Source organism: Ixodes scapularis, unplaced genomic scaffold (genome assembly GCF_016920785.2).
Source record: "Ixodes scapularis isolate PalLabHiFi unplaced genomic scaffold, ASM1692078v2 PGA_scaffold1__304_contigs__length_218370807, whole genome shotgun sequence".
Lineage (NCBI taxonomy): Eukaryota > Metazoa > Arthropoda > Arachnida > Ixodida > Ixodidae > Ixodes > Ixodes scapularis.
This window is the reverse complement of record NW_024609846.1, coordinates 89,879,120-89,899,624: the sequence shown is the minus strand read 5'-3', so window position 1 is coordinate 89,899,624 and position 20,505 is coordinate 89,879,120. Positions and strand designations below refer to the sequence as shown.

At 48.3% G+C, this 20,505-nt stretch overlaps 1 protein-coding gene across 2 annotated transcripts in view; it reads left to right on the top strand.

Annotated features, from left to right (window-relative positions):
- LOC120836841 (neprilysin-2) overlaps nucleotides 1–20,505 on the top strand; it is a 202,838-nt gene that overhangs the window by 164,752 nt on the left and 17,581 nt on the right. For both annotated transcript variants that reach the window (XM_042290839.1, XM_040205924.3), the window contains exons 3-6: nucleotides 1,201–1,308; nucleotides 3,216–3,673; nucleotides 10,255–10,434; nucleotides 16,051–16,137. In XM_042290839.1, coding sequence (XP_042146773.1) covers nucleotides 1,201–1,308; nucleotides 3,216–3,673; nucleotides 10,255–10,434; nucleotides 16,051–16,137 — 833 coding nt within the window. The remainder of the gene's footprint in view (nucleotides 1–1,200; nucleotides 1,309–3,215; nucleotides 3,674–10,254; nucleotides 10,435–16,050; nucleotides 16,138–20,505) is intronic.

Below are 20,505 nucleotides of genomic sequence, written 5' to 3'. Positions count from 1 at the left end.
TCTGTAACGCAGCGCATGCGCACTTACGACCAATCTTCGTAGGAGGCCTGTGCCACTAAATTGCAAATGCTCACTCCCCACGATTTGAGATGGGCCCTGTCTACGATCTAGGCCCTCCATGTGTTGTCAGTGTTCTCTCGTCGTAATGCTGCATAAGGTTGCCCAACGCACTCGATTGCAACCAAACGCAAGTGCGTAAACCAGCCTTAGCAGTTCGTAACCACTGAAGTGTGACATCGTCTCCCGTCCATCATAATAAGCTCGGCTGGATCAAATAAAAAGAAAGTCGAGTTTTTGAGTGCACAGAGCTTCATCATGCGTAGAGGCGTTCTGGAGTAAATCTAATCGCTCCCTCCTAACCGCAAAGGCTCCGCGGCTTAGTGACAACCTTAGATATGTTTAGTAGCTGAGGTGCTTCGTACTCACCACGCCCCGTGTTTCTTAAGCTCTCAGTCAGTATAGGGTGTCCCACGCAGACCTTCCGCTATATAACGAGCCGGGATAATTGGCGTCTGCATATAGGAAACCCCCGCTTTCACCGAATGGCCACTGAGCAGGTCAGTTTTACCTTGCGAAATTTCAAGGCGTAGTGCGCTTCTTATGAAATAAAATCAAAACCTGTGTTGGGCGCGTTCGCAGATGACCGAGTCAGCGACGCTATTTACTTGTGGCGCCATCTCCCGATAAGCGCAGCGAACTGTTGACGCACCCTGTTGCCCACTCGCCGCGCCTATTGGGAGATGGCGCCACAAGTAACCGTCACTAACTTGGTCGTCTGCGAATGCGCCCACCCTTGACATTGGCAAGTTTGTTTGCTCTGTTTTTTATACAGGAAGAGAGCTGCGTCTTGAAATTTGACACTGCAAAACTGACCTGCTTAGTGCACATTCAGTGAAAATTCGAGCTTTCCGGGCGCCGATTTTTACGGCTCGTTATACAGCGGAAGGTCCGCTTGGGACACCATATTCACTCACAACTTAAGGGACAAAGGGCGTGATAAGTAACGAGAACTCATTATCACTCCAAAGCCGGTCAGATTGCAGTATTATCCGATCAAAAACCCGAAGAATGAGTCCCTAAGCAAGAAGCACGATCACAATAAGCTGCGCACTGCTTTTAATAAGCTATCGGTGACTTAATAGTGTGTCGAATGTCTATGTGTCTAATGCAAGGTGTGCACATGTGCTGTGTTTTCCGCAGGGCGCAGCGGCGTGCCCTTCCCCTCGAACGCGGACCGACTCATCGGAAGCGCAGGGGTCGGAGAAGACAGCGCCAAGCTCTGCCTCTCGCCGGGCTGCGTCAACGCCGGTAAGAGCACGCTGCATCAGATCCCGTGAGGGATCACTCTAGCCTCAGATGACGGCAACTTCCTAAAGCATTCATTTACCCTCTCCGATTTTCCCTTGAGAGTAAATAAAAGAGCGCAAAAAGGACACAAGGATAAGTGGAAACACAAACAAGCACAGCCCTGACTTTCGACTGTCGTTGTCCTTTATAACAAAATACATCGGCACTCTGTTCGTGCGTTACACCTGTCAATGTTTTTTTTTTTTTTTAAATTCTTTTGCACTCTTTCGTTTCGTCTCATAATTCACCAATTTTTTTTAAATTGCACACCTTAATACCGATTGCCTTTGAGAGCCATGCTATCTTGTATCGCCCGCAGTCTTCCAATACTGACTCCAAACAAAGCTGAGGGCTGGAGGGCTATAGAAGAAAACGAACGCTTCAGAAATGAGAAGTCGTGTCAATGGGTGCAAGAAGTTTAGGTCTACGAAATGTTTAACGGTCTGAGTTAATGTTACCGAGAAATTACAGATTATGAGGCAAGCGATATTCTGTGAGTCTAAATTGCACGTATTCGTGCATGGTTTCTTAGTAGAGTGACCAGACGTCCCGTTTTGGCCGGGACAGTCCCGTCTTTGAGGTCCGCTTCTGCCGTCCCGTCTTTTTGTCCCAATAAAGAATCATGTCCCGTTTTCGGGACATAATTTTATTTGTATATATAAGTGCTCAGACTTTTACGACCGAGTTTTGCAGGATAAAGTACTGCTTAGGAAACTTCAGTCGTCGGCAAAATGCGTTCACACCAAAGAAAGACGCGAAGCAGTATGACTGTTCCGTAGACCCTAGGGGTTAGTGCAATATGGTAACGTTTCGAAATGAGAGCAGTTATTTCATTAAATTTTTTTTCTCCCAATCTCAATCTTACAACCCCCCCCCCCCCCTCCCCTCCCCTCCCCCCGTCCCGCTGGGATGTCCCGTTTTCTACCTTGAGGAATATGGTCATCCTATTTCTTAGTATACCTGAATAGGTACTTCAGAGTTCTAAAACCACTAGTTAGTAGTTGCACCAATATTAACGAGCGAAAAACTCTGACAGACGTTTCTTCCGGGTATGAAAAATAGAAATTAGCGGATATTTGTTCGAACTGAGCAGCACTTTGCCATTCATAGCCTTCACATTGACAGGGAAAGCCACCGACTACAGGCTCTCTTAACATCTTCGAAGCTAAGAACGACCCAGCGCTATTCTACTCGAACCACTGTTCGCACACTTCTAACTAAAAAGCGCACTGGCAATGCTGTTAGGCTTTATAAATATCATTCATCAGAAGCGTTCAAGAGCATTGCAGTTGGAGATCCATTCAAGCGCAGTCCCTTGGATACTGGCATTAAGCGCGTGCAGTCTCAATATTCGCACACTAGTTGCCCGGAGTGCTGTGGAAGCCACGGACAGGAGAAAGAGAAGAAAGCCCCTATTTTGCGAATACTAGCCCCTTCCGCTAAAGTTCTCCGCTCTTTCCACTTTAGCATAGAGAACGCCGAGTCTCCCCTCTCGTCCAGCGTTCGCACTTCTAAAGTAGAAATGGTGAAGGGCTTTGTGCGGAGGAGCTTGTCTTGGTGTCTTTACTTGCAACAGACTATAGTGGGCTAAAGTATAGGTAGTCCCTCGCAGAGCGCTGAAATGGAGTCTGTTCACTCATAGCCTGCTAAATTGTCCCATAGTACTTGTTGACATAAATGTGACATTTATTGGCCAGCGACGCCATCGCGTCAAAACGTTGTCAACCAGGCAGCTTTCTGCTGCAGGTGGAAGCTCTTGACTAGCTATTGACCCTACGGTCATAGGATAGGGATGCTGCGCCATTACGTTGGTATTAGACAGGAAAGACCGACAGCCTGACTGCAGCTGCTTGCTTCCTTCTGCGCAGCGTCCACCCTGCTCCAGAACATGAACCAGAGCGTGGACCCGTGCGAGAACTTCTACGAGTTCGCGTGCGGCGGCTGGGTGCATCGGCACCTCATTCCGGAGGACAAGTCTTCGCTGTCCCAGTTCTCCCTTATCCAGGACCAACTGGACGCTAAACTGCGCACGCTGGTCGAGGAGCCGCCGCAGGACTCCGAGCCAGGCTTCATCCACAAGATGAAGCACATGTACCGGTCCTGCTTCAACACCAGTCTTATCGACTCGTACGCCGAGGAGCCTCTGCAGAAGGTTCTGAAGGTGCTCGGAGGCTGGCCTGTGGTCGAGGGACCCGGATGGAACGCGTCCAAGTTCCACTGGCTGGACGCGCTCATACAGTACCGCAACTTCGGCTACAGCCATGACATTCTGCTCGACCTGTCTGTCATCCCGGACTTCCGCAACAACACGCGGTACATCATCGACGTAAGCAAAACCGGTCTCTGGCAAATGTCCAGGTCGCCTGTCGTATCGCTGCTTAACTTTCACCTGCGTCCCGGTGGCAGCCTCGAAGTTTGCCATATACGCGTCAAACAAGTGACCAAACACGTATAGTGGGCAAGCAACTACAAGCGCAGAAATGTCTGGCTTTGGTCAAAATTTTTTATTTTAATGCCAATTCTGTCATAGTGCGGTCAAACTCGCAAACGTTAATGATTGTTGCAATCAAACATTTACAGAGGTGTTGCAGATTTTTACGCGGGAAATTCTGCATCGGCCATATCAGCTACAGTGCGAACATAAGAAACTTCGAGACATTTAACTAGCGCCCAGGGCGTATTCAAAGATGCTAGAACCGGGTGCCTGAAGTCATTGTGGAAGAAAAAATTGTTGTAGACCCGGTTCTCGTGCCCATATATGGCAGATATTCAAAACAAACATAGAAAGTAAGACAAAAACAAATACAATTATTTTTGTTTTTGGTATAATGCCAGGCTACTGAGTTTAAACAGAAATCCAAAAACAACCAGCATGGGGCGATAATTGTCTTCCCGGTTTTCACTCACCTGCCATTAAAATGACTCAGGTAATCAGTGTATATATGATGGTTTAAATTGTAAGTATGCTGACCAAAGCTGCTCAACATCTGTATATAGCTCCATAAAAAAAAAAAAAGAAGCTTTCGGGAGCTCTTGTTGCACAAAGGGGTTTCGTGCCACAGTGGCCAGAATGCGTGAAGCTTAATATACTTGTGAATAGGCCTCGAGCATGCACTATACTGCCACCGCTGATATGTTATGTTGAATTCAGCTTGGTTGAATGTCACTGCCAATGCTACCGTTGTTTTTGTCATTTCGTGTCAGACTGTGTTTTGCGTAATTGGCTGCCCAAGACACAAGACGATTTTCATAAAGCGTGGCTTCTCTACAGTAGAGTTTTAGAAACCGTAGAGACCGAAACAAATTAAAGCTTAGTGAAGTAAATTCGGAAGACAAAATGAAGGAGTCATGTTCGCCTAGCTGGTTGTCACAAGACTGAGCGTTTATTCGTCGTCGTCGTCGTTTTGCCTTATTTTTCGGCGCGGCCGATCTTGATAGATCGGCGGTTTAGAGTAAAAGAAGAAAACAAAAACAACTTCGGTCAGCCGCGTGAACCGCAGCGCGTGCAGCGTCATTCGCTCCCCAACACTCCTTTCCCCTTGTAGAAGAGACGTGATGGCGAGCGACGACTTCGCGTTGATCGTCGCGGAGTTGGAGGCACGGATGTTGGTACCGCCTCAGGTGGGACGGTCTCGAGAGCGGGGTCTGGCGCGGAAGCCGCCTCAGGTGGGACAGTCTCGGAAGCGGGTGCTGGCGCGGGAGGCTCAGTAGCTGCGTCACCGGGATCACGACGGCGAAGCTGGTCGGCGTGGCGCCGGTGGTCCTTGCCATCGCCTGGGGACTGAACTTGTACCAGGCGGGAACCAGTTGTTGCCTTTACGATTCCGGGGCTCCACTTGTCGCCAGGACCGTAGTTTCGGAACCACACTGGCTGACCTGGGCGAAAGGGACTAGCTTCCGATTGACTGCAAGGAGTGGGTAATGGAGGCAAGGCGGCGTCCAGACGTGAACGTATATCGTAGCCGAGTAAACGCTGAGATGGGGAACAACCGTCTTTGCCGGGTGTACGACGATACTCATGCAGAAATCGCGCTAGTCGTGTCACCATACTGCCCCTGCTCAGCCGTTGGAGCCCTTCTTTTACAGTGCGGACGGCTCGCTCCGCGAGTCCGTTTGATTGGGGGAAATAGGGAGGCGAGAAAATGTGTCGGATATTGTTCCGCTCGCAAAATCGTTGGAACTCGGCGCTTACGAACTGGGGCCCATTATCGGAAACCACAGTCCGTGGTATTCCGAATCGGCTGAAGATAGAGCGTAACGCGGACGTGGTTGCTTCCCCTGACGTGCACTTGAGTGGAACTGCTTCAATCCACTTGCTATGAGAGTCAACGAGAACTAACAACATGAACCCGTCTATTGGGCCGGCGAAGTCCACGTGCACTCTCGACCATTTCTCGTTCGTCTCCGGCCATGGCACAGGATCTCTTGCCGGTGGGGCTGGAGAAACTTGGGCACATTTCGTGCACTGACTGACCATACGCTCCAGATCTTGGTCAATTCCAGGGTACCATATAATGGACCGAGCTAACGCCTTCATGGCCGATGCGGCGCGGTGGCTTTCATGCAAGAGAGCAAGTACAGTCTTCCGAGCCCTTTGTGGTATTACGACTCGAGATCCCCAATATACCAAACCGTGCGAGGTGGTTAGTTCGCTCCGCCTTTCCAGGAATGGCTTTAGGGTCATTTTCCCGTTATGACTCTTCTGAGGCCAGGACCCACTTTGAACCCACTTTTGGACCTGCCTTAAGTCATTGTCTTCAGCCGTCAGCCGCTGCAGGTCTGCCGTTGAAACGAAGTTTTCATCGAGCTGCTCCATCAGAAGAACATACTCCGACAGCTCCTCGGTTGATGATTCACCTTCCCTTGAGCACGGCAGCCGGCTGAGAGCATCTGCATTCAGGTTCTCAGTTCCTTTTCGGTACACCAGATCGAATGAATAAGCCCGCAGTAACAACGACCAACGCTGTATGCGAGCGGCGGCCATCGATGGGATTGGCCGATCCGGACGAAAAAGGCCAATCAACGGCTTGTGATCGGTGACCAACGTGAAATGGCGGCCCAGCAAGTACTGCCGGAACTTTGTTACTCCAAAAACCAGAGCTAAAGCCTCCCTTTCGAGATGAGCGTAATTACGCTCGGCTACGGATAGCGTACGTGAACGAAACCCGATCGGTCGATACTCGCTTCCAACCTTAATGGACAATACCGCCCCAATGCCATAAGGCGAGGCGTCACACTCCACTCTTAGAGGCTTGCTGGGGTCAAAGTGAGCAAGAAAATTTGCGTTTTTCAAAGCTGCTTTGCTACCTTCGAAAGCCTTGTCGGCGGCGCCAGACCACTGCCACTTTTGGCCTTTCACTAGCAGTGCATAAAGCGGAGCTAACAGGGTCGACATGTTCGGCAGGAACTTGCTGTAATACGTTATGAGACCGAGGTAGGACCTCAGTTCCGAAACGTTCTGCGGTCTAGGGGCTTGCATGATTGCTTCCATGTTCTCTTCCTTGGGATGAAGACCTGCGGCATCTATTTTGTGACCCAGGTAATTGACTTCTTTCTGACGGAACTTACATTTGTCCCTGTTCAACCTGACCCCGTACTCCCGCAGCCTTTGTAGCACTTGCCGCAGCGTTGACTCGCCATGTTTCTCGGCTACCAGAACGTCGTCCAGGTAAACTTGTACTCCATGGAGATCTTTCAAAATGGACTCGATTCTGCGCTGGAAGACGGCCGGTGCGGATGCGATGCCGAATGGCAATCTATTGTAGCAAAACAACCCCTTGTGCGTGTTGATCACGGCCAACTGTCTCGCGTCTTCGTCAAGGCAAAGCTGGTGATACGCGTTTTTCAAATCCAACGTGCTGAAGACCTCACCACCACGAAGAGATGCAAATATGTCTTCGATAACAGGCAATGGGTACTGTTCGGTATGACATGCCGCATTTACCGTGAGCTTGAAATCCCCACAGATTCTGATGTCACCACCCTTTTTAACGACCGGCACTATCGGGGCAGCCCAAGCAGAATAGGGCACGGCAGATAACACGCCCTCGGCCACTAAGCGATCCAACTCATTGGATACCTTATCGCGTAGCGCGTAAGGTACAGGCCTTGCTCTCGCGAACCTGGGTTGCGCGTCTGGGCGTACGAGCAGACTCACCGGCGGGCCTTCCACGGTTCCAAGTCCAGGCTCAAACAGATCCGAGAACTCCTCGAGTAGCTTTTGAAGGTTCCGATCGTCCATTGGTGCTCCGGGTCCGGCGGCAGGAGTGGAAGTAGGCGTTCTAGCGCCTGAAAGACTGAGGACAGGAACTCCGCGAGCATTCATGTCAGTAATCAGGTCCCGGCCACACAAAGAAGGACCTGAACAGCCGAGCACAATAAGACTACCCTCTGTAGTCTTGTCCTGGTACTTCACGCGCATGTTCAGCTCGCCTAACACTGGCAATGTTCCAAGGAAACACGACAAACGAACAGACGTTTTCTGAAGTTTCGGCCAGGAGTTTCGGTACTTGTGGTAGACGTCTTGGGGAATTGCGCTCACGGGAGACCCTGTGTCTACGAGCATCTTGAGGGGCACGCCGGCCCAAACAAACTTTCGTATTACTGGTTCTACTAAACCAACCAAGTTGTCAGACCTAGCGTGAGAACATTGGAGCGTAAACAAGCTTCCTTCCTCGCCTGATAAGCTGTCGCTGTATTCGACGGCGTTCATTCCAGGTTCGTGGTTGGCTTTGAATCCACGGCCCCCTTTCCTGGGAGTAGTAAGGTCTCGGCAACACCTGGCAATGTGCCCAACCCGACCACAGTGATGACACGAGGCTCTGTTAAATTTGCACGATTCCGCGTCGTGCGTGGAGCTTCCGCAGCGTGAGCAGGCTAGCGTCGTACGCCTCCGGGAGCGCTGAGGAAGTGGCGATCGGCGATGTGGGCCTTGTGTAACCGCGTTGATATCGGACTCCGGCGTCGGCTTCATGGCTGCGATGTTTACGGTAGCGGATTCCGCGGCGAGCACTATGTCCTCGGCCACTTGTAGCGTTAAGTCTCTTTTCGTGAGCAGCAACTTCCTTACATCTTCGTTGGTGATTCCGCGGACTATGCGATCACGGAGAAGGCGTTCGCGAATGTCCCCGAAGTTGCAGGTCTCGGCTAGACGGCGAATCGCGACGAAGTATTCCGGGACGGTCTCGTCTGGCTTCTGATCTCTTTTAAAAAACTTGAAGCTCTCAGCGATTTCGTTCAGTTTCGGTGCGTAGTACGTTCCTAAGCGCTCCACGACTTCGGTATATGTAAGCGAATTGACCGCTGTCGACGAACTGGACGCTTGCAAGACTTCAATTGTCTTTGAACTTAAGGCGGACACGAGCAACGCTCGTTTCTGCACCGCGTCGGTCACTGCATTCCCCTCGAAGAACGCTTCCAAGCGTGTCAAATAGGTGGTCCACTTATCTGATCCCTCGTTGAACTGGGGAACAGAGAAGGCCATGGTGTGCTTGGTCGAGGTGGGTTGACCGGTTTCAGACATTGGGTTCATCCTCGTCGCCAATGAAGTAAATTCGGAAGACAAAATGAAGGAGTCATGTTCGCCTAGCTGGTTGTCACAAGACTGAGCGTTTATTCGTCGTCGTCGTCGTTTTGCCTTATTTTTCGGCGCGGCCGATCTTGATAGATCGGCGGTTTAGAGTAAAAGAAGAAAACAAAAACAACTTCGGTCAGCCGCGTGAACCGCAGCGCGTGCAGCGTCATTCGCTCCCCAACACTTAGAAACCTTCTGAGTTGAAAAATCGAAAATGAAATTCGCTTTGGGACACTGATAGCATTACGTCTGATTTTCCAGATGTGCTAGGACCGTACACACTAAAAAAAAAAAAAAAAGCCCGTGCGTCTACTTTACCGCACAACACTCGGAGAGCCAATCACCGCAACTTACGGAGGCAGCTTAGCGAATGACGATACCGGAACACATGTTTTGTCCAAAAAAGGCAGTTTGAGTTGTGACATTAAGCAATGCAAGCGTGACGTTTTGCATTGCTTAATGTCACAGCTCAGACTGCGTTTTTTGGTCTAAACATTTGTCTTGGCATCATCATTCACTGAGCTGCCTCCGTAAGTTGCGATGATTCGCTCGCCGAGTGTTGTGCGGAAAAGTAGACGCACCGTTTTTTTTTTTTTTTTTTTTTTAGGGTTTAGTGACTTTGGTTTGAAAATCATGAATATTTTTGAGGTTCATCGTCCGCTCGGCTTCCTCCATTGATCACAGCCCTTAGTTTTCCATGACTTCTGCTAAGAAATAGACGCACGAATGTTATCTATGTTGAGGTTTCACGTAATATATATCTGGCTCGAAGTCTCTCCGGGTGCGATGTTGATTAACATTATTTCTGTCTTCCTAAGCGCGAAGGAAATTTTTTACAGGCTGCTCTAGTTTTTTAACATTATGATTGACTGCACCAGCAGAGTAGTAGGCAACATGAAAGAGCATTGGCTGCTAGTCGAGTCTATACATTCCCCTTTTTATTTGGACTTAAAACGATTCGGCGATCGAGAAGTCGACCCGTCGGTAACCAGAATGGCTCCGGCATAGGTGCCGTCGAGGTGACTTCGCACAAAATAAAAGCGAAGTAAGCATGTGTTTATGTATTTAAAAAACATCCGCGGTCGCACTTAGCGATTTAATTCGTCGAGGGAGCGACTCGTTTTACTTGTGCACTTCACCAACACCATAAAATAAGGCCAATAACTGAGGGCCTGCATGCAAACCAATGGGGAAAATGGCGGATGCAGTTTATCAACATGGCGGAACGCGGTTTTCCTGAAGTGAGCGGGCATTTCGTGAAACCGCCCTACAGTGTGTGAGATGAATCTGGAACGAACTGAATGTTAAAAATGAATTCTTCGCCGCGCTTGCAGTTGGATCAGACGTCCCTGGGGCTCCCGGATCGCACCTACCTGCTCAAGGGGCTGAACGACAGCGCCGTGGCGGCCTACCTGAAGCTCATGACGGAGGCCGCCCAGTTGCTCGGTGCCGACAAGAAGTCAGCAGAGGCCGAGCTCCGGGAGGCGCTCCAGTTCGAGACCACGCTGGCCAACGTGAGCGGCGCCTGCCTCCATGCCTGAGTCTCAGTATAGACCGTTGTTGTGTGACGGCTGCCACGTTGAAAAAGGACTTGGTTGTGTTGGGCGACAGATAATTAAGTAAAGCCCCGTACATATGAGTGACCAAAAGAGGCGTCGGGCGGCGGTTTTCATCGCAACTGCCGCGGACACTGTGACATAACTGCATGGCACACGTCCACGTCACAACGTCTGTGGCGGTTGCTATGGCAACCGCCACGCGACGTCTGATTTCTTCGCTCAGGTGTTTAGGCAGAAATGTTGCACTAACGGTCCGTACCAGGTGCAAAGATTTCAGATCTTGGCGTTATCTAGTCCAAAAGTTACGAGCGATTTTCGGAAATTTTCAATGTGAAAATGGCGGCCGACGAACCCCACGAATGTATGCTAAATGACTTCAGCTACAGGGAACGCGGCTCCAATTTTCTCATCAAATTTTCTGAAAAGTGCGTATATAGCTTTTGAGTAAGATAACGGTTAGTTCTGAAACTTTGACATCTGGTTCAAACCCCCAACTATATGGGGTAGAGACTATAAGCCTTCGGCGATACACAGTTTATATTTGCGGTGAGATAAACACTGTACATATATTTTAGGAGACACGCCGTAACATAGAAATATGAATAACTGGAAAAAAATTAAAACTATAATGTACACTCTAAAAAAAGTTCATGCGTCTGCTTTCCAACACAACACTCGGAGAGCCAATCACCGCAACTTACGAAGGCAGCTCAGCAAATGACGATGCCGAAACATACGTTTAGACAAAAAAACGCAGTCTGAGTTGTGACATTAAGCAATGCAAAACGTCACGCTTGAATTGCTTAATGTCACAACTCAGACTGTGTTTTTTGGTCTAAACATATATTTCGGCATCGTCATTGGCTGAGCTGCCTTCGTAAGTTACGGTGATTGGCTCTCCGAGTGTTGTGCGAAAAGTAGACGCACGGGTAGTTTGTAGAGTGTGCCTACTGGTAGGTTCAGCAATGCAGGGTGTGGCTGATTATGTTCACGCTTCGCGATTGGCTCTTGGGCGTTCTTATCGCTCATGCCGCAATTGGTCTGTCTGTCGATCAACAATAATCTGCTCGGGACCCGCCACACTCTAAAAAAAGCTTGTGCGTCTACTTTCACGCACAATTCTCGGAGAGTTAATCACCGCAACTTACGGAGGAAGCTCAGCGAATGACGATGCCGAAACATACGTTTAGACCAAAAAACGCAGTCTGAGTTGTGACATTAAGCAATGCAAAACGTCACGCTTGAATTGCTTAATGTCACAACTCAGACTGTGTTTTTTGGTCTAAACATATATTTCGGCATCGTCATTGGCTGAGCTGCCTTCGTAAGTTACGGTGATTGGCTCTCCGAGTGTTGTGCGAAAAGTAGACGCACGGGTAGTTTGTAGAGTGTGCCTACTGGTAGGTTCAGCAATGCAGGGTGTGGCTGATTATGTTCACGCTTCGCGATTGGCTCTTGGGCGTTCTTATCGCTCATGCCGCAATTGGTCTGTCTGTCGATCAACAATAATCTGCTCGGGACCCGCCACACTCTAAAAAAAGCTTGTGCGTCTACTTTCACGCACAATTCTCGGAGAGTTAATCACCGCAACTTACGGAGGAAGCTCAGCGAATGACGATGCCGAAACATACGTTTAGACCAAAAAACGCAGTCTGAGTTGTGACATTAAGCAATGCAAAACGTCACGCTTGAATTGCTTAATGTCACAACTCAGACTGTGTTTTTTGGTCTAAACATATATTTCGGCATCGTCATTGGCTGAGCTGCCTTCGTAAGTTACGGTGATTGGCTCTCCGAGTGTTGTGCGAAAAGTAGACGCACGGGTAGTTTGTAGAGTGTGCCTACTGGTAGGTTCAGCAATGCAGGGTGTGGCTGATTATGTTCACGCTTCGCGATTGGCTCTTGGGCGTTCTTATCGCTCATGCCGCAATTGGTCTGTCTGTCGATCAACAATAATCTGCTCGGGACCCGCCACACTCTAAAAAAAGCTTGTGCGTCTACTTTCACGCACAATTCTCGGAGAGTTAATCACCGCAACTTACGGAGGAAGCTCAGCGAATGACGATGCCGAAACATACGTTTAGACCAAAAAACGCAGTCTGAGTTGTGACATTAAGCAATGCAAAACGTCACGCTTGAATTGCTTAATGTCACAACTCAGACTGTGTTTTTTGGTCTAAACATATATTTCGGCATCGTCATTGGCTGAGCTGCCTTCGTAAGTTACGGTGATTGGCTCTCCGAGTGTTGTGCGAAAAGTAGACGCACGGGTAGTTTGTAGAGTGTGCCTACTGGTAGGTTCAGCAATGCAGGGTGTGGCTGATTATGTTCACGCTTCGCGATTGGCTCTTGGGCGTTCTTATCGCTCATGCCGCAATTGGTCTGTCTGTCGATCAACAATAATCTGCTCGGGACCCGCCACACTCTAAAAAAAGCTTGTGCGTCTACTTTCACGCACAATTCTCGGAGAGTTAATCACCGCAACTTACGGAGGAAGCTCAGCGAATGACGATGCCGAAACATACGTTTAGACCAAAAAACGCAGTCTGAGTTGTGACATTAAGCAATGCAAAACGTCACGCTTGAATTGCTTAATGTCACAACTCAGACTGTGTTTTTTGGTCTAAACACATGTTTCGGCATTGTCATTCGCTGAGCTGCCTCCGTAAGTTGCGGTGATTGGCTTTCCGAGTGCTGTGCGGGAAAGCAGACGCACGGGATTTTTTTAGAGTGCATGCGCTCCGTTCCACAAGTTGTCAGCGGTTAGGGTGGAACCAACCCCTAGAATTCTAGCGTCTTCTAATTGTCAAATAAAGTTTGTTGGTATTTTGCCCATTTGCCCCAACGCAGCTACGTCCAAATTCGACATGGCGGCCGTCAAGAAACATCAGTTCCATACGCACGCTCAGAAATGCCACCGTATTCATTTCATACTGACGCACTCTGCCCTTGAAGAAACATCCATTCATCTTCCTCTTAAAAGCGGCAAAAGGCACCCATCCGTTTTTGTTACTAAGAGTTATGATCACAGTTTACTATACTTCGTTTTAAGACTAGACGCAGCCGACGCTGCGAGCTGATGGGACCAATCAGACGGCATCAAAAGCGCACTTTCTCGCTGTTCGTCACGTTACTGTACGTGTTCTATTATCGCTGAACCAATTACAAACAGAAAAGTCCTAGGGACTTGTGCTTTTGACGATGTTTGATTGGTCTCATTACCTCGTTCCGTCGGCTGCGTCCAAACTTATTAAGAAGTATAATCAATGCGATTGTGCTAAATATTCTACGTCATCTCCGGAGGCCAGCGCGGGGCGCAAATTGGACACGAGTCGCTGTGGAACGCTGACACAGAGCTCGCGTCCGACTTGCGCCACGCTCTGGCCTCCGGTATGTTACGTCACACATCCAGCAGTGCGGCCTTGTCATCAGGATGTGTTGGTTAAAGTTAGGTAAGGCTCGTCCTTTTCACTGGCTAGGCTGATTAAAGGAAGACCGGCTCCTGATACTTAAAGAGTACTTTAGTACCTATAGACCGACACGCGGGCTTGACGTCACGGCGCTGCGGCGGCGCTGCGATCGCGCCGGAGCCGGGGGGTGTGGGCAAAAGCGCGCACGTTTCGCATGAGCGTCATAGCATTTCAGCATGCCGCGAAGCTGTGTTGCCGTTAATCTCACCGAAATGTACAAGAAAAGTAGCGGAGTGAGCTTCTACAAGTTCCCGGCAGACTCTGAAAGGCATAGAAGGTGGATAATATCCGTGGATCGAAAAGAATGGTCGCCTCGCGCGTTTGTGCGGCAAGCACTTTCTTGGAGTCAAGTGCGGCTTCCATTTCAGTCTTCGTCCCGATGCTTGCTTATGTACAGGGAAACCGTCCTCTGATCGAGATTACCCGGATTTTGTTCCCACGGTGTATGCGCACAAAGCACCGGCCAAGCGCTCGTCGGAGGCTCGCTACGCCCGTGTTACCCAGCAGAAGGGGATCGGCGACAGAACGGCAGTGTGGTAGGCGTTACCAAAATATAAGTAACGAAATACGTTACTCATTACTTGCAAATCAACGGTACGCGTTACTGAGCGACGTTGCCTAAAAATAAAAGGAACGCGTTACCGCTACCGATAAAAAGTAAAGCATGTTACTTCTGCGTTACTTTTTTAAATTATGATTTAACACGTTTTACGGTTTTGAAGATACAGGTATGCATAAGCTCATATATCAAGAAACGTTATGTTCATGCAGAAACAGAACATAATTACTTTATCTCTTTTTACGGTTTCACCTAAATACTGACGAGAAAAAACGCAAAGAAAAACATGGCTTGATGCCTAAAAACACGGAAAAACTTGAAGTGTGATTGCAGTAATGAGTAACGTAACTACATTACTTGAAATAGTAACGTAAGTACGTTACCCGTTACTGTGTCGAAAAATACTATAGTAGGTTACTACGTTACTGAAAAAAGTAACGTGTTCCTGGTAACGCCGTTACTTGTTACGTGTTACCGCCAAGACTGCAGAACGGACAAAGCGTTACTGCTTGTAATGCCTTGTGCACATGTGGTCATGAGAGTAGGAAAAATAGCATACCTTGACTTGAAGACGCTGTGTATATTTATTTAATTAATAAATATACTTCCGCAGACCCACAGTCTGCTGATCCCGCCGACAGTACGGAAACCGACTCGAAGTAATCGTAGGCCTCGAGAGACTTGTATGCCTGCTCCGTGTCGTCCGTGAACTGGCTTGGCGAAAAAACGAAATAAACGACGACGTGAGCCGTCGACTTCGGTGGCAGCAACATCACGTCGGAAGTCCAGCAGGGCTGCTTGTTTACGGCGTACGGATCCTCGTAGGCAACGCCGTCCACGCATAGTCTGTTTTGATAACGCCGCCGTTCAGGCTCGGGTAGCAAGCTCAAATAGTCGGGCATAGCATACGACATACGTTGCCAGGAAATGAGATCACAAATAAAGCTAGAAGCGTCCCTACAACGTCAACAACGAGCGCGGCCACACAACGCAATGGCGAAAACACGGAGGGCCGAATCGCGTTTGCCCACATAGCTACCGCGCATGCGCGGCCTTCCGGCCGTGTTGGTAAACAGAGCCGCTCCGCGTGTCGGTCTATAACTCCGCGACAACTTTTCTTGGCAATGCAGTGGAAGGTACAGGCCCGCGTCCCCTCGCCCATTTTTGAGTGTACGCAGGCTCTTCTCCTCCCCCATTTCTGGGGAGAGGAGGAGAGCCCGCACACACTCAAAATGGGAGAGGGGACGCGGCCTGTACCTTCCACTGCATTGCCAAGAAAAGTTGTCGCTGACGATAGTCCTGTATGTAAAATTCAGCGAGCACGGAGAAGCGATTAGTCGCCTTATATATACTTCGTTTCACTTCGAGTGCGAGCGAAGCAGAAGCTACAAGAGCGAGCTACAGGCTTTCATAGTCTGCCGAGCACATGCGCTAGGGCAGTGCAAGTAACATTCGGCGCAGCATACTCCTGCTTGCAGGTTCGGTTTTGGTCGGACATACAATGAAGCGAACTGTAATGATCCCCTTCTTTTTATTTTGCAGTATTCGTTGCCACGCGAAGAAAGGCGCAACATAAGCAGGCTGTACAACAAGATGCCCCTGTACGAGCTCAAGAAGCTCGCACCACAGGTACGTGCGAGAGGTTTCGGAGACGCTTGTCTTATAAGTCGGTAGTCACAGAATTGGTGACGCCAGCGAAATCATAGGATGAGATAGTCAAAGCAGGAAGCTGAGGAAATAGTCCGTTCGCGGGCGTGGCGAACGTCAACAACACCTGGCGGCTAAACATAAAGAAGTGGACAAAGGTTGGAAAACACTTTGCTAAATCCGTCCCATTGATTTTAACGAAAAACTTAACTAAAACTCTTTGTGCATAAATAAGGCGACATAACGCTGTTTTTTTTTTTTGTCATAATCTGCTCCGCGTTTGTGGCTTTAATGTGACCAATAATTTTAGTGTCGATACCTATTGAAGGTAGCCACCAGACGTGTACGAAAAGCGTTGAATGTAGCGCTCTACTTCTACCTATTTACTTTTTTCGGTAACAAAGTGCACACTCAAAAAGCCCTTGCGTGTACTTTCCCGCACAACACTCGAAGAGCCAATCACCGCAACTTATGGAGACAGCTCAGCGAATGACGATGCCGAAACATATGTTTAGACCAAAAAATGCAGTATGAGTTCTGATATTAAGCATTGCAAGCGTGACGCTTTGCATTGCGTAATGTCGCAACCCAGACTGCGTTTTTTCGGTCTAAACATATGTTTCGTCATCGTCATTCGCTGAGCTGCCTCCGTAAGTTGCGGTGATTGGCTCTCCATTTCAGTATAGCCACAGTTATCTCTGAATGAACGCGGAAAGCAAGAAATTATTAACGACGACAAGTATTAAAAGCGGCTACTCCTTCATTAAAACGACAGATCCACAGTGACGAGAAAAAAACGCGTTACTTTCAGAGTGAGGTAACGCGTTCCTTCTGAATCGCAGTAACGTGTAACATCCTTAGTTACATTTCGAGTGAATAACGAGTAATTATATTTAGCCACTTTATTTCAGTAACGCCTATATGTCTGCCAGTATCTCAGTAATAAATAATTGATCGCACATTTTTAGCGTTTGAATGTCTATACGATTTTATAACTTCCTAAAAATGTTCGAAATTTAAAGCGAACTATAAAAACCTTCTGCTCGCCGCAAAAACCTATAGCGACGAAAGACAACCGCGTGGAAACTTTCCTCCGAAAACCGCGGTCTCCACATCCGCTATAAGGTTGACCCACTTTATCCCAGAACACTCAATTCCAGAACAGTTCATCCGGACACTTCATACCAAAGATATCTCAACTCAAGATGTTTCATATCCCAAGGCGCTTCGTCCCGAGACTCTTCGTCCCATAGGAATTTCATCCGAGGGACATTCCATAACCGGATATTTTGTACCCTTCTACTGGCCCCATCCCATCTCTTCCCAGGACACCTCATCACGTTGCACTTATCCCGGACTTCTCATACCAACATTATTTCATACCGGAACAATTAATTCCAGACCCCTCACTCCAAAGTGGTTTCATCCCAAAATAATTTTTTTCCAGACATCCATTTCTTTGGAAATTTAATGCAATGACTCACACCAGATTAATTCGGTACCCTGTATACACCCGTTATGAGTCGTTGGGCGTTATTTAATCTTTATACAAGCAAACCCGCCACCTTTAGAGTGAAAAAGGCTCCTCGCCACTGGTTCTACCCACGAATATGAAGCCACTGGTTAGTTTAGTTTTAAACAAAGTGGGCATCTCTGAATAACGAGATATAGCTTTTACTAGACACAAAAGCCTAATGACACTTGCCCATAACACAGAAAAAAACCAATACACTCAAGAATCACTAAGAACATAGCACAAGCACGCCTTGAGCAAGCCGTCAGCGTCTTGGTTGTCGTAATCATCAAGAATTCGTCGGAGAAGCTGGTTTTATTGATCGTACTTCTTTGTGTAACGATGGCTTGAATCCCACGTCGAGCCGGATTGCTATGGTGTTCACACTGAATTACTCAGAAAGAAGGGCATTGAATAGCTTGAAGACTATAGAATGGGAGGCACCGAGACACTTTTCAAATACTCTGTGCCAACTTTCAACTCCTTTATTCGTCCCAAGGAATCCCTCCGTCACGTGCTTGCAAATTCCACCTTGGACTTTTGTGATTCCGACCAACCCAGGTATTCTCAAAGTAATCTACAAAGTCTTAGTGCTGCTCCGTTCGTTCGAACAATTCCAGCAACTGTTTGACGAGGAATCTGACGTTGCTAACGTCGGAAACATCACGAAACCATAATGTAATGGATTTCTTTAGCATCAGGTAATAGTTAGATTTGGCAATAAATTCTGTATACACGTCAAGCTCTAGAATTTGGCGCGAGATGCTTTGTGCGACATGAAACAGGGATCCACGGACCTCGACACCAGGAAAGTATTCGCGAAATAGGTTTTCTTTAGCATTTTTTTTAGCCTTTTCGAAACCCATGCCAATGAGCAGTCAACGACACCAAGTAGCAGGCGCGTTGTTCACTTATAGGTTGCTTAGCGATTATCTGCCAAAAGGCAACAGACAAGGGGAAGCACCCTTCTTCATAGAGCCTGTGAAGAACCCAGAGCCGATAAAGCATTTCCGGCTTTCAATGATCCATCGCACAGCCAGGTTTTGCACGCGTTTAGGCGGCTCAGATTTGTGTTAGAGGCAAAAATAATAGTTTCCGAGTTATTGACATCCGTGTCACCTGCAACAAGCGATTCAGGAAATGCTGCCGCTGTCATACGCAGGTGGTTTCATATTTTGATGTCTTCGATTCGGTGGGGATCTTGAACAGTGTCACGTTTTTCGCGTGGAAATCTGTTAATTTTTCTTTTCAGCGATGATCATTTGTGTTTTATTTAACAGCATTTTTTAGCTACTTCTTCCGATTTTCGTGATGCGGTATCTGGCCTCGGATGCGGAGTTCGTATATCGCGGCGCGCGTATAGCAGTCGCCGCGCGTGTGCGGAGTGGCAGTACGGACTAGCTCCTTCACATTCGCACCTTCCTCGAACGATTTGACGTTCTTGACGTCGTCCTCGACGTCATTCTAGAGGTCGTTCTAGAAGTCGTCCTAGACGTCGCTCCTGACGTCGTCCTAGAGGTTGTCTTCGAGATCACCCAGAAGTCGTTTTAGTCGTCGTCCTAGACGTCGTTCTTGAGGTCCTCCAAGAGGTCGTCCTAGAGATCGACCTAGAGATCGTCCTAGAGGTCGTCCTAGACGTCGTCTTTGACGTCTTCCTCTAGGACGTCGTCTTCGACGTCGACCTAGCAAGTAGATAAACACGCGCAGCGCATACACGGAGCGGCAAAACGCACACATTCACATTTGCACAAAGCTACGAAGCAATCACTCATGGCTGCGGCTCAAGCAGATGAACCCACGCCGCGCATACACGGAGCGGCAGTGCGCACACATTCACACATGCGCCAAAGCTACGAAGCAATTATCGGTTTGAGTTGAGCTGCTGAAACAGCTTGAACATTTAACAATCACACAGAGACAGGAGAAGACATACACACACGAAGCTGCAATGATGGAGGGGAAACCGCTTGAATCTTGGGTAACCGGACAAAAGCTCACCGGACAAAAGCTCACCGGACAAAAGCCCACCGGACAAAAGCTCACCCGTTTTTTCAGAGACCCAGACAAAAGCTCACCTCATTTTTTTTTTTGCTACCCCGGGTGAAACACGGGCTGTTATAAAGTACGGACGCGATGGACATTCCACCATTTTTATGAGAACTGGCATCCCATTCCATGCAAAGGTGTCGACAGATAAGCCATTACAGGCAGTGAAGCAACTATTTGGGACCAACATTTTGGTCACTGAAATTGAATGGAGCTGATAAGATCAAGCTTCCTTGACTCAAGTTATGCCGGAGCACCCGTGTGCCACGCCCAAGAAACTTCGTGAACCGAAGTTTTTAAACCCGAAGAGTGACCGAAGAAGCGAAGTCACCCTTTCTTGACCTCGCTTTGTCATTGCGCTTATGTCACGCTAAACGCGCACATAAAGGTTAGGCACAATGCCACTTCATTACGAATGTATGGGTTTTCTTTAATTTAATTTATCGTTGTATTTTAGTGTCGTACGCATGCACCTAAGTTGTCCGCACACGTGTGAAGACCAACATGAAATTTTCTCCTGGTGAGCTTTTGTCCGGGTGTGTGAAAAAATGGGTGAGCTTTTGTCCGGTGAGCTTTTGTCCGGTGAGCTTCTGTCCGGTGAGCTTTTGTCCGGTGAGCTTTTGTCCAGGATTCTGTATCTTAAACGATTACACAAAGACAGAAGATTGAACGTTTACACAGGGACGAAGCAATTCCTCAAGTTCGAAGTGGCGCGCTGCAGTCGTACTGACGTCAATGATTGTGTCGCAAATCATTAATAAAATTAAGTGTTTACTCAAAATTTGCGCCGT